The 17,065-nt window shown below is 41.3% G+C and overlaps 1 protein-coding gene and 1 long non-coding RNA gene across 5 annotated transcripts in view; one reads left to right on the top strand and one right to left on the bottom strand.

Moving 5' to 3' along the window:
• LOC122230592 overlaps positions 1-5,474 on the bottom strand; it is a 127,706-nt gene extending 122,232 nt beyond the window's left edge. Inside the window, exons 1-2 of one of the 2 annotated variants that reach the window (XR_006207588.1) lie at positions 5,416-5,474; positions 4,634-4,680 (exon numbers count right to left, since the gene is read on the bottom strand). This is a non-coding gene — a long non-coding RNA (uncharacterized LOC122230592). Of the gene's footprint in view, positions 1-4,633; positions 4,681-5,185 lie in introns of both variants that reach the window. The other variant, XR_006207587.1, reaches the window with a different exon arrangement.
• A 115-nt stretch (positions 5,475-5,589) lies between these two features.
• CXADR (CXADR Ig-like cell adhesion molecule) overlaps positions 5,590-17,065 on the top strand; it is a 56,355-nt gene continuing 44,879 nt past the window's right edge. For all 3 annotated transcript variants that reach the window (XR_006207462.1, XM_042956278.1, XM_042956277.1), the window contains exon 1: positions 5,590-5,746. Coding sequence is in view for 2 of the 3 variants with exons in the window: in XM_042956278.1 (XP_042812212.1) it covers positions 5,704-5,746 (43 nt within the window). In the remaining variant the exon portion in view is untranslated. The remainder of the gene's footprint in view (positions 5,747-17,065) is intronic.

Genomic DNA, 17,065 nt, shown 5'->3' with positions numbered 1-17,065 from the left:
CTGTGGCCAAGGTCAAAGAGGTTATTGCCTGTTTTCTCCTCTAGGATTTTGATGGCTTCCTGTCTTACATTTAGGTCTTTCATCCATTTTGAGTTTATTTTTGTGTACGGTGTAAGAAAGTGGTCCAGGTTCATTCTTCTGCAAGTCACTGTCCAGTTTTCCCAGCACCACTGGCTGAAGAGACTGTCTTTATTCCATTGGATATTCTTTCTTGCTTTGTGAAAGATTAGTTGGCCATACCTTTGTGAATCAATTTCTGGGTTCTCTATTCTGTTCCATTGATCTATGTGTCTGTTTTTGTGCTAGTTCCACACTGTCTTGATGATTACAGCTTTGTGATACAGCTTGAAGTCCGGAATTGTGATGCTTTCAGCTTTGGGTTTTTTTCTCAACATTACTTTGGCTATTCGGGGTCTTTTCTGGTTCCATACAAATTTTATTTTATTCCTTAAAATTTTTTTTAACATTTATTTACTTTTGAGAGACAGTGAGACAGAGCATGAGCAGGGGAGGGGCAGAGAGAGGGATACACAGAATCTGAAGCAGGCTCCAGGCTCTCAGCTGTCAGCACAGAGCCTGATGCAGGAATCGAACTCACAGACCATTCATGAGATCATGACCTGAGCTGAAGTCTGATGCTTAACAGACTGAGCCACCCAGGTTCCCCTGGTTCCATACAAATTTTAGAATTGTTTGTTCTAGCTCTGTGAAGAATGCTGGTGCCATTTTGATAGGGATTGCATTTAATGTGTATATTGCTTTGGGTAGTATTGACATTTTAACAATATTTGTTCTTCCAATCCATGAGCATAGAATGTTTTTCCTTTTTTTTTTTTTTGGATCTTCTTCAATTTCTTTCATAAGCTTTTTATAGTTTACAGTGTATGGGTTTTTTACTCTTTGGTTAGGTTTATTCCTAGGTATTTTATGGTTTTAGTGCAGTTGTAAATGGGATCAATTCCTTGATTTCTCTTTTTGCTGATTCATTTTTGGTGTATAGAAATGCAACCGATTTCTGTACATTGATTTTATATCCTGCCACTTTGCTGAATTCATGGATCAGTTCTAGCAGTTTTTTGGCAGAGTCTTTGGGTTTTCCACACAGAATATCATGTCATCTGCGAAGAGTGAAAGTTTGAGTTCCTCCTTGCTGATTTGGATGTCTTTTATTTCCTTTTTTTGCCGGATTGCTGAGGCTAGGACTTTCAACAGTATGTTGAAAAACTGGTGAAAATGGAAATCCCTGACATGTTCCTGACGTTAGGGGGAAAGCTCTCAGTTTTTCCCCACTGAGGATATTAGCCGTGGATCTTTCGCATATGGCCTTTATGATCTTGAGGTATGTTCCTTCTATCCCTACTTTCTTGAGGGTTTTTATCAAGAAAGAGTACTGTTTTTTGTCAAATGCTTTTTCTCCATCTATTGAGAGCATCACATAGTTATCATTTTTCTTTTATTAATATGATATATCACATTGATTAGCAGATATTGAGCCAGCCCTGCATCCCAGGATTCACTTGATTGTGGTGAATAATTATTTTAATGTATTGTTGGATCTGGTTTGTTAGTATTAAGATTTTATTTTTACATAATCTTTACACCCAACGTAGGACTTGAACCCACAACCCCAAGTTCAAGAGTCACACGCTCCACTGACTGAGCCAGTCAGGTGCCCCTAAACTTATCACTCCTGTGTATTCCTTCTGGAATCACATTATTGGGAATAAAAAAAAAAAAAAATTCTAGGTCACTGACTAAGGGTTGATTTCTAAATATTATATACATGGCATTAAACTAAAAATGTATTTATAAATTCATTTGCACAGGGGTAAATAGATGTCTTGGATGGTATTAACCCATGAAACCCATGTTCTTGATATTGCAAGTAGAACACTTGTGAGAAACCTTCATTTCTTTTTCTTTTTTCTTCTTTTTTTTCTAGTAAGTAGGCTCCATACCCAACATGGGGCTTGAACTCATGACCCTGAGATCAAGAGTTTCATGCTCTCTGGACTGAGCCAGGCAGGTGCACCAGAAACCTTCATTTCATTTTCCAGAAAATATAAAAATCAGCCAGTGTCATCTATGAAAGAAAGTTTCTTGCTTCACATGCTTTCATAGTCCAGGTTGGTAACAGGGAAAAATCCTTTAATTCTTATGAATAAGTCAATCTCTGAATGTGTTCATAGGATTTTAATCATCTCAGTGTGTTGACAAGTTCACCGCTGCTGAGAAATCTTCGTAAGAACATATGCTATGTTAACCATAGTTGTTTATGTCTCCACAATTATCACCTTCTTGACAGACCAAGAATCACCTTTCTGCTGGTTTAGAGGCTATACAATATGGAATGCTTGGTGCTTTACTAAACTAGGACAATTCATTTAATGGCTGTGCACTATTGTCAGCTTGTTTTGAAAATATCAAATAATCAGGGGCGCCTGGGGGCTCAGTGGGTTAAAAGGTAAAGCATCTGACTCTTGGTTTTGGCTCAGATCATGATCTCAAGGCTCTTCGGATTGAGCCCTGAGTCTTTCTCTGTGGTGACAGCATGGAGCCTGCTTGAGATTCTCTCTCCTCTCTCTCTGCCCCTCCCCTGCTCTCCTGTGTGTGTGTGTGTGTGTGTGTGTGTGAGCACACGTGCAGTCTCTCTCTCTAATAAAGAGTTAGAAAAATATATCAAAGGATCAATAATTTGCATGATCCAGAATTAATGACATTATCTCATTACAGTTTTGTATACATAATTTCTAAGTTAACTATAGCCACAAAGCCTTTTTTTGTTAAATGTTTATTCACTTTTGAGAGACAGATATAGAGTGTGAGTGGGGAAGGGGCAAAAAGAGTGGGAGATACAGAATCTGAAGCAGGCTCCAGGGTCTGAACTGTCAGCACAGAGCTGGACATGGGACTTGAACCCACGAACTGTGAGAGCATGACCTGAGCTGAAGTCGGACACTTAACCAATTTAGCCACCCAGGCACCCTTAGCCACAAAGGCTTCTTAAAGGTATTAATAAGTTTCAGATATTGGCATAATTTTAGCTGCTGTTTTTATGAAATAATATAGTCATAAACCAAAGTGTAAAGATGACTCCATTTAACTTTTTTTCCTCCCCCCCCATCTTTGATATAATTGTTTAAAGAATAGTTTCCTGAATAAGGTAAATTACTCCTTTCAAAGTTACTTAAATCTTAGAGATGATATACTTGGAAAAATTTGTGTTCAGTAACCTAATGAAGGGTAAAACACTAATTTTGGGGGTGCCTGGCTGGCCCAGTCTGAGAAGCATGAGATGCTTGATCTCAGGATTGTGGGTTTAAGCCCCATGTGAGGTGTAGACATTACTTAAATAAAAACTAAAAAAAAACTCCAACCAATAAAAAAAAAAACATTAATTTTGTAAAATTTACATTTTAAAGGTGCATTCTAAAAAGACATATTCAGATGTGATGATTTGTGAGTTATTGTATACATATTTAAATACTTTTTATTAACATACATCAACATATTAACATATGAATTAAATATACTCAGTTCAACAAATACTAGATTCTACTATGGGCTGGCTTCCTAGAGTGACAAAGATGAATAAATAATGTGCCTTTCTGGCCTTCTAGAAATATACAGAGTAAGAAGTGATTGATAGGTATGAAAATGTCTACCACAGAAGGAAGCAAAAGGGAAAGATTGCAAAAAAAAAAAAAAAAAGTACTAGAAGGAAAAGGTTAAGATAAAAATCCTTCTGGATAATTTCAAAAGATTTCCTCTAGTATGTGGTTGAGATAACCCATGAAGGGTGAGTTTAATTTCTACCAGAGACACTTATAATAAATGTGTGCTGCTTTGAAGTGATTAATACTAGAAAAATTCTCATATAACAGTCTGAAATAGATATGAACAACTTTAATATTTATTCTTTTCTAATTTCATGAACTATAATGTGTTAAGAAAAAATTTAAGTTCCCAATATTTTATACCTTCAATTGTATCAGGTAGAATTTTTGTTTCCTCTGTTAGGAAATCCCTAGCAGTTACTCTGAACTCTCCTCCATAGATCAGTCACGACTCCACTGGAGGTCCTTTGAATCAGGATCACTGGAGTGGGTTCAGATACTGGTATTTTGAACAAGTTCTCTGGATGATTTTATTTTATTTTTATAGATTTTATTTTAAAGTAATCTCTATATGCAAAGTGAAACTGAACTTACAACCCTGACGTTAAGAGTCCCAAGCTCCACCGACAGGGACAGGGAGGCCCCCTCTAGATCATTTTAATATGCAGTCAGTATAGCCGACCACGAGGCTAAATTGCAGTTGAGTAACTTTGGTCTTACCAACAACTGATTTATTTTCTCTTTGCTGGTTCAACAAATAATAAGAATTTTCCAATATTATTCTTTATTAGCTGCCACTTTAAAAAAAATGTTTATTTTTGGGGGGGGCAGAGAGAGAGGGACAGGGGATCTGAAGCACTCTGTGCTATTAGCTGCCATTTGACTGAGTATTTACTATGTGCCAGGCACAGTGCCAAATATTCTTTTGTGCCGTATCTCATCTAATTGTCATAGCTAGGTGTATTTCCAAATCACTTGCCCAGTTAACTGTCCCTTTCCAGGACCCAAGAACTTACCCACTGCACCACACGCTTCTCTCCTCTAAGTCACTCCAGATAGGGAACTGTTGGAAACACAAAAGTCTCTTAGCAGTTATATACAAACGCTATCTGGAAAGGGCAACTGAGGACCCAAATGACACAAGAACAAGTATGGAGGATACCAGGAAGTGACACTGTAGGGCAGACCAGGAGATTCAAAATCTCTTTCGCTGGTCCCCCCAACACCGCCTCCAGCCTTTAACCACCCCTACTTAGCCTCACTTTTAAAGCTCACTGGTCCACGGTGGCCAATTATAGGGTTAGAATAACCTTTAAATACACAGGGTCAAAAACACCAGTCCAGATATTTCCCAAATCCGAAGCTGCAGCTGAGGGGTTCGGTCATTACTGGAGATAGGGAAAAGCCTTCTCGAGCCTTCCGCATCAGCCCACCGACTCAACGATATGGGAGCAAATGCCCGGGGTAGGGTGGGTTGCCTGGTTCTGTGTCCTCACAGCCTTAGGAGGGAGACCTCGCAGCAAACCGCCAGAGGTGGGACGCGTGGCTGGAGGCCCCTCATTCCGTACCAGCCAGAGGGGAGGGCCGGGTGAGCGCCTGCGGGGCCAACCGTGTTTGCCGCCCTTCAGGATCCCGGGGCAGGACCGCAGGCGTGGGTCTTTCCGTGCCTCACCCTGAAGCAAGGGCGCGACCGCAACTGGGGAAAGGAGCCTGCTCGACCCTAGTGCACACACCCTGATTTAACTAAAGGCACTGAAGCGGGGACCTGGGCTCATGGGGGGAATGGCTGCCGGCTCACCCCAAGACGGAGCGCAGCTGGCCGGGGAATTCTATTCCAGAGGATCCCTAGGGCAGTCCGCACTGGTTGCCACGGCAACCCCACGCTCTTGGCGGAGCCGGCGCGCGCCGCGGGGCTCAGCCACTACCGGAAGTGACGTATTTCACCTGCCGTGCAAGGGTGGGGTGGGACGGGGGTGCGGAGGTGCAGCCGCCGCCAGCCAGTCGGGAGCGCGCAAGGCGCAGGGTGACTGAGACCCCGGGTGAGAGCCGCCTACCTTCAGTCACCGCCCACGGCCGGGCCGCCACCATGGCGCTTCTGCTGCGATTCGTCGTCTTGTGGGGAGTCGCGGGTGAGTGGGGGGCAATTCAGTTCCTAGGGTTCCTTTTGCCGGCACCGCCCTGGGGCGCTCGCTGCCTGCGGCCACCCGGGAACAATGAGGCGTGGGGGAGGGGACGGGTGCGGTTTGGGGGCGCTGCGGCAGTGGTGGCCGTGCGGGAGGTATCAAAATGGGGTGGTTTGCGGAGCCGGGCGTGCGAGCCGGGAAGGTGGAATGGCTCGGAATAGAGCCATGCAGGGGCATGAAATGTCCGGGGGGAGTTGGAGATGGTGGGGACCGAGCCCCGAGATGAGGGGCGGCGGTACAGGGGCTCCTCGGGCGCGGGTGGTGGGCGCGGCGTGCCGGATGCGCCTGGCGTCTCTCCCAGACCATTCTTTGCTGAGGGTGCAAGCTTTGCTTTATTCGCGCTTGCCTTTTCCCTTGTTAGCCGCGGTGTTGTGTCCGTCCAGGGTTACTCGATTTCCAAAGCCTTGGGCTGCGAGTTTGCAGGTGTTGAGCAGTCCAAACGGGGAGGCTGAATTACAAACGCCATGATTCAATAGACACCGAGCTTTTCAGTGCCTCAAATCGTCCAGGCTACCTCTAGGTAAGAGGCGCTGAACGAACAGTAGCCTGAGCCTTCTTGGTCTGGTAGAAGAGGAGAGCCCAAGCACGAGCTGTTACCTAGAAGGTAACTCGACGAAGTAGACCGTGGAAAATCAAAAGTAGATTCCAGCAAAAAAAAAAAAAAAAAAAAAAAAATGCGGTTTTGGTTTCCGCAGTCCCGGCGCAAAGTGCAAAGGAGAAATTCGTAACCTCGGTTTGAATTTGTGATGAGTTAATTCATTTTGAAGATAAGAGGGGATGACTTGTACGGGGCACTTCTTAAAGGATTCGCCAAGTACATTTTTCGACTGCGTCTTTCTCGGGAGGGGAAAAAAGGCATTTAAAAAATGCGTGGACTATTAGAAGGCACAATCATTTGACACTTTAAGTGATCTGTTTTCATGTCAGTGTTTTAACTACCTGATCTTGTTTGTCAGGGTAAACACTTGTATTTTAGAACCAAATTGTTAATTAAAGGAAAAAAAAAATCCATAGGTGGGACTCTGGAGACACATTCGTGTAGCTTCTGGAAGGATTTTTTTTTTTTTTTTTTTTTTTTGAGCCCGGAAGGATCGGGTGGCCCTTTCTGTTGGGATGGCTCTCCGTTTCTTGTTGAAATGTTAATTCCATTGTTGGATGCCACATCTGTGAGCATTACTCATGGGATCAACATTCTATTACCAAGTCTAATCTTCAGACTATAGCACCACCTCCACCTTTTTGATACATATCATTTAGACTTGGGTGAAATTTCCAAAGTAAAGCTTCTGGAAAAGATGAAGGGTCAGTAACCAGTTTACTTGGTACATTCCCATCTTTGTTTTGTCAAGGACTAAGCTGAAGTTGAAGTGGAGAACACATGTTCTCTATGGGAAGAATATTTTAGGCTACATTTAGAGCAGAAAAGTGGAATAACATAAACAATGTAGAGGATTTAAAAAAATTTTTTTTAATGTTTATTTATTTTTGAGAGAGACAGAGATAGAGTGCGAGCTGGGGAAGGGCAGAGAGAGGAGGAGACAGAATCTGAAGCAGGCTCCAGGCTGTCAGCGCAGGGCCCGAGGTGGGACTTGGACTCACAAATTTAGGAGATCATGACTGAGCCCACATTGGCTGCTTAACCGACTGAGCCACCCAGGCACCCTGAAGAGGATTGTTTTTCACCCCCTGGGGATGTCCAACTAATTGTCTGGATTTCATTTTTTCTGGGTGCCTCACTTTGTTAGGCACAATGAGCTTCTCATTAAAGGACTATTGCCCTTAGCTTAACAAGACAACTATTTTTAGTTCCAATTTCCCAGCTTAGGGAACAACTCAAAAACTATGTAACTGATGTATGGCTTCGAGTATTTCTTGAGATACTCTTTGCCATTTTAGAAGTCCGTTGCTATGAATTCAGTTTGGGTGGTAACATGATTGGCTTCTACATTTGGCAAAACAGAGTGGAGGAGGCTTACAGATTAAAAATTGCAGTGCTATTTTTCTTCTAGGTTTGTCTCCATATGGGTTGTAAAGCGTTTTGTGGTATCTTCTGGTTGCTAGTGGAAGTCCTTTTGATGCATTTTATTACCCACCCAGCAGCAAGTCATACTACCTAAGTCACACTAATAATAGTGGCAGTGGTAGCATAGCTGTAGCAATCGTAGTAAAATTAAAGCCTTGATTGAGCAGTTGTTAAATGCCAGACACTGTTAAGGGCTTTACATATACTCCATCTACCTAGTAACCCTAGAGGGTGTGTATTACAATGATCCCTATTGTACATGTGAGGAAACTGAGGCATAGAATAGTTATATAACTTAATTTGCCAAGGTCACAAACTTCCTCTTTAATCCTTGCTCTTACCACCATGTTATTTTGCCTCTTTCCTCTTTGATTACCTCTGATTGACATCCTAAATTTTTCTCACTGGTTATCTGTCATGTAATAAGAACCTGCTGTGTGCCAAATACTGAAGTCTTCTGTTATTAGCCCTTTACTTTTTTGATTTTAGTTGAATGCTTCCTGGCACCATTATGAAGACACGGGGAGTCAGGGCTTAGTGTTGTAAAACTGATGTGGCTCATGTACCAGCAGCATCAGCATCACCTGGGGATCTTGTTAAAGTTTGGGGGGCTGCTGTTTCTCACACTGTCAGCATGAGTGAAACTAAAAATTACTTGTCTACCTACCACTTGTTAGTCATTTGATGGCTGCAGGCCCCTGTCCTTTCTGTGTGCCTCAGTTGCTTTATGTGTCAATAGTAGGGATCCTACCACCGCAGAGTTGTTGAAGAGCAAAGTGAAATGTTTATCATTTTGCTTCCGGAAGTCTTCCTTTGCATAAAATATATGAAGATTAAGTGGGAACTTTATCTCCTCTATATATGTCTCTTACTGTTCACATTTTGGCCGTTATACCAACCACCTAAAAAAAGTCACCCCTCCTCTGAGGCAAGCCACGTTAGATTGGCTCCTTACCCTGCTCGTTGCGGGGTGTCCGTCAGTCACTCAGTTTATCTCATTGCACTAGGTCAGAGGGCAGGGGCATGACCTGTGTTCTTGTTACAGTCCCAGTGTTAGTTAGCTTGTGGTATGTGGCAAATAGCAAATGTTCAGCAATATTGTGTGGCTAAAAGTTTGCAGCTTTTTTACCACTACGCCTGTGTATATGACGTAGCTCTCATCGGTTCCATCTCTCTCTCTCTCTCTCCCTCTCCCTCTCTCTCTCTCTCCCTCTCCCTCTCCCTTCTCATCAAATAAAGATGGTCCTTCTAGTGATCGTTCCAGTAGCCTTGTCTCATTCAGTTGTTAGTCTAAAGTTAAGCTTCTGCTTTATCTTTGATCTCATTGTTCTGTTCCACTTTAGTTGCCAAAGGTAACAATCACCGTGTTCCAAATCCGCTTATCTTTTGGAACTTCTTTTTGGTTCTTTCCCACCCTGTTAACTTGCTCTTCATTGACTTCTACAGAAGGTCCCTAAAATGTCAACCTTACCCAAGATTTGGCCCATAGTCCTCTTCTTTCAATCTTAGACCTGGGTGACCTCATCTACCCATTACTGTAATCTCCAAACAGTTGCTAATGACTTAAAAATAGTGCCAGCTCAGCCTACCTCTCCTTTGAATTCTGGGCCACTGTTTCCAACTGCTTAACATTCACATTCCATCCGAATGCACTTTAGTACCTTACACTGTGCAAGTCTGGAGCCGAACTCATCCGTTAATTAATTGATTACATGATCCAATCATTCAAATATTTATGGCCTACTATGTACTGTGCCTGTACTAGGCGCCCTTACAGTAGTAGGTGCAAAGGTTTGATAGGACATTCCCAGCAGATGGTACAGCTTTTGCAAAGTCATGGAGTTCTGAAAGGATATAATGTATTGTGGGAGGTGAGAAATTCAGTGCATTAGAGCATCTAACCAGCACTTCTCAAAGTTTTGATGTGCGCCTGAGTCTTTCTTATAAGAAAATATGGGGTGAGGCCTGAGATTTTGCCTTTTAACCAGTGACCACACTGTGGGTGGGTGAAGATCTAAGGCTGTGCCAGGAGCTTAGTAGATGAAGATGATGGACAGCTGTCAAGTGCTGCCACCCTCCTTGGTGGTACAAAGAAACTTGTGAAGGCATTAAAAAAGTGAGATTATACACTGAGATTATTCTCTTGAATGATGAACCTGGAGGCAGTTCTGGAGGCAGAACCAATAGATCTGATACAGGAAGCTATCTGGGATGATCTACACATAAGCAGTCCCTGTTAAAAAAAACAAAAACACAAGAGTTGTGTTGGGCTTCCTCTGGTGTGAAAAGTTTTAAGGAAAATGCAGTGAAACCTGATACCTGGTTGGTTGCAAGAAAAAGTTGGAGAGAAGCAGTAAGATTTCTGGCTTTGGGAGGATGGTGAAGTCACTAACCAACAGAGGGTAAAGAAAAAAGGAGCAAGTTTTAGGGGAAATGACCAATGAGCTTAAGTTTAGACAGGTGATATTTGAGGAGCCCGAAGGGAATGGAGGTAAAAAATACCTATTAGGAAGATTGAAACAAAGGACTGGATCTCAGGAAAGACAAAGTTTGGTGATAGAGAATTGAAAATCACCACTGATAGGTGGCATCTGGGTAAGGTTAACCAGGAAAAGCTGGTAGGACTAGGAGAGATGGTGAAATGTGACACTGGAGAGCATCAACATCTAATAAGTAAACAGAGGGTGAATAATAAGGAGTGATGCGGGGGGGGGGGGGCATGTAGGAGAACTATGGGATGAGGGTATCCCAGAAACTGATGCAGAAATGAGGCCAGTGGGTCTTACCGTTGGGAGATTATTGGCGACATTCAGGAAGTTCTTGATTCCATAAGGAGGACAGTTTTCTGTAGGGGATAGAGTACAGCTGGATTTTCATATATTAAGGAGCGGGCATCAGGTAAGTAAAGAATGAAAAACACGCTTAGCGTTTGCAGTTGTCTTGACAGTGAAACATTGCACATATGACCTTCATTCCAAGGGACAGTAGCAGACCCAGGGGATGAGGTAGAAGCCAGCAGCTAAGGACTCCCTTACCTTCCAGCCACCCAGACTTAGAACCTTGTTCCTTATTTTCCCTTGTGCACCATTTCTTCCTTGTACCTTAAATATTGGGGTTCCTCAGTTTATGGCTTCAGTTAGCGTTTATGTCTTGACAGCTTCCAATCTATTTCTAGTCTGTCGCCCAAGCTTTTTCCCCTCATTTGAAACCACCCACTTGACATCCCTGCTTCGACTTTCTGCAGGTGCCTCCAATTGAACCTGTCTACATAACGACTGTTCCCTCTCCCATTAAGTGGCTTTTTCAGCTAGCAAAATACCCAGGCAGAAATCTGGGTACCTGACTGACTCTTCCTGTTCTCTCATCTGCTTACATCCAGTCACTTTCTAAGTCACTTGTATCCCTCCAGCCACTACTCGTAGTCCAGGTTATCACCTCTTAAGATGGTTGAAATAGCTTCGTTGGCCTTCGATTAAGTGAATTTTTCCCTACTCCAAGCACATTACATTACTGGAGTGTGTTCTAATGTTTGTCAGGTGGGCCTTTATTGTAATTGTTTTTCCTGACCAGACTGTACATTTCATGATGTCAAGGATTGTCTGTTGATTCCATATTTTGTTCCCAGTGTATGCACAGCCCATGCTAATTAAATGGGAAAACGTTCTAGACAGGAATTGATGTTTGTTGGCTTGTGGAAAAAGACCTGGAGGGAAAGAGCATTTGAAGATCGAGAGTATGTTCCTCACAGAAGAGGTGAGCAGGGCTGGGCTCCATACCCTGCACAGGCAAGCTGTGTGTGTCCGTTTGCCCTGTGCTCGGTAATGGAGTGAATTTGTGTTAACACCGTCTCATTGTAATCTCCTGTTGCAGCCTGTTCTCCCAATCATGTTGTTTCTACCTTTCCTCTGTTTTATACAAATCATTATCAGGTGTAATTAAATAAAGGCAAGAATTGATAGTGGGAACGTTTGGTTCATTTACTTGGTGGCCAGCAAGAAATGGATAAAGTAACTAGCCCATGGGGTGCCTGGATGGCTTAGCCAGTTGAGTAATTGACTTCAGCTCAGGTCATGATCTTGCCATTCATGAGTTTGACCCCACATCAGGCTTGCTGCTGTCACCCTGTCAGTGCAGACCCCACTTCGGATTCTCTCTCCCCCTCTCTTTCTGCCCCTCCCCCACTCATGCACGCACACACTCAAAAAATAAATAAAACATTAAAAAATACATTTGTAAAATGATAAAGTAACCCAGAACATAATTAAAAATTCTGTAATTAAAAAGAACTTATGGCTTTATCCTGCTGTTTTTCATCTATCTTATATATTTTTAAGAAAACAAATCTAATATTCTAGAATAATTGTTACATTGGTGTTGGAATTAGACTGGTTTCTATTAGGAGTGTGGTGCGAAATATAAGTAAAAAGCAACAACCTTTTCTAGTGGTGGTTCCCTACTCATTTTCTACTCCACATTTGGGGGGGGGGGTGCTGAAATGACAAACAGTGGAATGTGAAGGGGTTGGAAAACATCACGCCTGGCATGGTGAAGTGAGCTGTTGGGGGAGCTGGTTTGGAGTTCATGGTTTGGCGATCTCTTTGGGGGTCTATTATTGGTATTGCTTTGTAAGTTGTTCAGTCTGTTGAATCCATTACGGTCTCTGTAAAAATGCAAAGAAAGCTGAAAATGTTTCTACATTCACTGGTGAAATGGTGACTTAAAGAGACAATTTCTCTTTTGTGCTTTTCCACAGGCCTTTTCTGTCACCTTTCTTCCCTCACCTCATTGACTCACTCTTCCTGGTTTCTAATAAAGAGTTAGCCAATTAGAGTTTAAGCATTAAAGGCCTTAACTTGACTCAGCATTATTTGCAATTTTAATTAGCAGTGTGCTGTAGAAGAAAAGACTGTGGTCTGCCCTGTTGACAAAGAGAAGGTAGGATAAGGGAGGGAGATAATAGTCTATTTTAGGGTAAGTATGAGATCAAGGCATGGTCTAGTTTGTCCTTTGATAGTTGGTGAGAAAAAGGATTAACAGTCAAATTAACCATTGTTAATTGGTTAACTGAGACAATACAAATTTCCTGTGAAACTATGAAATCACTTTCATTCTTTCAGAGGTATTTTATAAGTTGGAATGTGAATGGCTTTGATTTAATTTACTTCTAAGACATAAAAATTTGTTTAGATTTTAAGAAGAAACAGTAACTAATTGTAATCACGACCTCACCATTTTATAGTGTAGATGTATGTTTTAACTATGAAATCACTTTCATTCTCAGAGGTATTTTATAAGTTGGAATGTGAATGGCTTTGATTTAATTTACTTCTAAGACATAAAAATTTGTTTAGATTTTAAGAAGAAACAGTAACTAATTGTAATCACGACCTCACCATTTTATAGTGTAGATGTATGTTTTGTGTGAGTTTTACAGGTTTCTCCAAAGGAAGGGTAGTTTGGCTGCACGGATCACATGCTCTCAAGGAATCTCAAGAAACATTCAGATACAGTGAATCAAATGTGTTCAGCCACATCTCTGTTAAATCCTTAGAGTGACTGTAGCTGACCCTCTCAGGCTCACTTGGATTCCCCAGGGAAGAGAGCTTTGAACTCTTGAATACCAGACGCGTCCCATGGGGGTTTTCCTTAATGGCCCAGACAAAAACTCTTGAGTATTTTGTGCCCTGGGTAGTTTGTACGGTAAGAATTGAGAAGAGTCTTTAACCTACTTGGTGGCACAATGTGAAATCTGATACTTTTAGAATCTACTGGTAACTCTGGGCTGGAAAAGTGATTGTACCTTTTTTTCCCCCTGCTAAATATACACGTATATTTTATTTCAAAAAACACATTATAGAAGTCTTAAATTTATATTTTACAATAAAAGATACCAATATATGCATTGTTTGTATAACTTCACGGACTGGAATTTGAATCAGTGCTATGTTGCGGTCACTATAGACCATCACACTGAACCACGATGCATAGTTATGATGTACCATATATTTTTTTGAGCTTAGTTATTTTGAGAGAGATTGAGAGTATTCGCTCGAGCTGGGGGTGGGGGTTGGCAGAGAAGAGGGAGAGAGAATCTCAAGTAGGCTCCGAGTGTTGTCAGCGAGGAGCCCCAACGCTGGGCTCGAATTCTCGTACTGTGAGACATAACTGAGCTGAAATCAAGAGTCAGACAGATGCTCACCGACTGAGCCACCCAGGTACCTTAGTTTTTAAGACAATTTCACACCCATCTCATTTGGGTGTTCTCTTCTGACATCCTTGGGGTAGGAAGAACAGTTTGTATTACTCTAATTTACAGGAATTAAGTCCAGTAAATTGTCACATTGGTCTAAACAGTGCTGTCCAGTAGAAATATAATGCAAGACACATATGTAATTTAAAGTTTTCTGGTAGCCACATTTGAAAGTAAAAAGAAAAGGTGAAATTCATTTGAATATATATTTTGTTCCTTTTTCTGGCTTGCCTTAAGCATATCTATGGATGTTACAGGGGTGGTGGGATTTAGATGGAATTGGAGCTCTCGGGCTCCTGAGCCCTACCAGGTTGTACCTTGTAGAAATATTTTGAGTCCAGAGTTGTGAGACAATACAGTTCTTCGGAAAATATATATTTTGTTTAACTCAGTATATACAAAATAGTTCCATGTGATCAAATTAAACATTAATAACATTAAAATTTTTTTTCTCACTAATTCTCTGAAATCTGGTTAGTATTTGACCTACGCATGTCTCAGTTTGCACCAGCCATGTCTGAAGTGCTCAGTAGCCGAATGTGGCTAGCAGCTATCCTGGTGGTCAGCACACGTCTGGAATTTGAAGCTTTAGTTCCAGTCACCTTCTAACATAACTAGTCTCGGAACATCCTGCTAACTGAACAAGCATGGGTGTAGTGTTCTTATGAGATAATTATGTTATTATTTGTATCCATAGTATTCTTATTGGTAACATGCTAGCTAAAGTCTCTTACTTTCTTGAAATTATGAGAACAATTGTTACCCATGCACAAAACTATATTAGCTGCCCTTATTTGATTGCTATGTGCATTTACATCTTAGGTATGAGGCAGAAAAAACAAATACATGCACCAAAATCACATTTTTAACTTGCCTGTGAGGGCAATAAATGCATTTATGGAAAGGTGGAAAATAAGGACAGAATGGTCCCTGATGATGGTTGCTAGGGAAATTTGAATTCACTTTGGGATATTAGAAAGGACTAATGCCAAGATTGAGGCAATCAAGTTAGACATGCTTACAACGGAGATGATTTTCTTATTGTAATGAACCCTTTTTTTCTTACCTCAGGATTTTCCATAAGGAGATAATATTATTTACTCATTTTGCTGTTATATCTATTTCTTTGCTTTCTTACTTACTGTGAGCTCATCTTTTTAACACATTTCACCTGAGGGGTGTGTGTGTGTGTGTGTGTGTGTGTGTGTGTGTGTTGCCAAGTACTCACTTTTCCTGTTTCATGTTAATTAAAGGAAGGGAAGAGAGCCTGAGGTTTTTATGAGCAAGGAGGCAAAGGCAGATTTTTAACAACAGAGCATATTCTGTGAAGGCGATGAAAGTATTCACCATGGCAGTGGATCTACTTTACCCATAAGGCAAAATATGCCGTTTGCGTTTGTTTTGCCAGAGAATTCTAAAATTAGAAAACATGGGGAAGGTAACATAGTTCGACAAAAGGCTTAGACTTAATTCTGATTGCAATTGAGATTTGAATTTCTTGAGAGGAGTATTTGTGTGTGTGGAGAGGGTGGGGAAGGGTTGGGTCACAATCCAAGACAGAAAATCTGTCTTGCTGTTTACTTTCTTAATTTCCCCTGGATGTCCTTTATAATTTACATTTTTCCTGGTCCTGGTTTATAATATATATCGAATATTTCTTATTCAGAACTTCAATTCTTATGGAAGACATTTGGGGGTAAATAGATTATAATGTGTACATGTGGGTGAGGTTTTGTGCCAGATGCTTCAGAAGATGTGAAGAAGACCCCATTCTGATACTGTAGGAGAGCTTCAGTTCAGAGAAGCGAGTCAGGCACTTACTCCCCAGCTCTGATTCTCAGCAGAGGAGGATGGGGATCAGAATAGAAATGTTACGTGATATAAAAATGTATGGTTTTCTGGTTATTCTCTTTGGGCCGCACTGGCTTCTCCACACTACTTTCCCCTCCTTCGACCTTGTGTCCTAGCCCTTCAACCTTGAGACTCCTGCCCTCTCCTTATACCAAACTTCTGGTTGCTTATTCACAATGACTGAGAAATGCCTTACCTCATACTCCTGTCCTGCCCCCATCACAGCATTATGTTGCATTTTTACAGTTCATTCTTCCACCATTCTTACATAGCAGTTCCTTGACCTCTCAAATACAGTGATTTTCTCTCTAGTTTACTTAGGTAACCCTCTCTTTATACTTTTTCCTCTGAAATCTTGAACTCTGTGGTCATTGGCACCTAGAGCTTTCCTAAAATTCTGTCATACCTTTTTGCTATCAGTGAGATCTTCAGGCCTTTAACCACCCTCTACCCCACTTCTGGTTACTTTAAAACAAGAATTTCTTTAATAATCCAGGGTCCCCTGGTCAGACCTCAGTTCTCATCTCTGATATGGATTGATCTTCCAGGCCAGTTTCTTTGGTCCTGCTCATGGACTGTGATGCTCAGCTGTGTACATTGGAGAGACTTTATTGTCCACTTTGGCTAGACTTTTTTTTTTTTTTTTAATATATAAAGTCCATTTATAAAGCAGTGGTATGTGATTTTTTTTAACAAAAACAAAATAAAAATAACTTTTATCTCTAACTCATTCAGCTCTTTTAAAATTTCTTTAAAAGTAAACCTTTTAGAGTTGTCTGTCTCAGTTGGTAGAGCATGCAACTCTTAATCTTGGGGTCATGAGTTTGAGCCTCATGTTGGGTAGAGTTTACCTAAATTTTAAAAATTAAAGAAGAAAAGTAAACCTTTTATCTCAAGTATGTCATTTATGCATAGAGAAGCACAAAGTTTAGAGCATCATTTACAGGTGTACAGGTGAGAGCATTATCACAAAACAGAAACATCCATGTAATTCTTACCCTGAGTAGGAAATAGAATATAACCCACATTTCTCATTTCGCAACAACTCTTCCCTGACCACACATCATACTCCACTACTTTCTTTCTACCCTTGAGAGCCAAGTTCCTCAAAACAGTGTCATTTCTGTCTACTGACATATCT

The sequence above is a fragment of the Panthera tigris genome, chromosome C2, assembly GCF_018350195.1.
Source record: "Panthera tigris isolate Pti1 chromosome C2, P.tigris_Pti1_mat1.1, whole genome shotgun sequence".
NCBI lineage: Eukaryota > Metazoa > Chordata > Mammalia > Carnivora > Felidae > Panthera > Panthera tigris.
The sequence above is the reverse complement of the archived record's forward strand: the minus strand, read 5'-3'. Positions and strand labels throughout refer to the sequence as shown.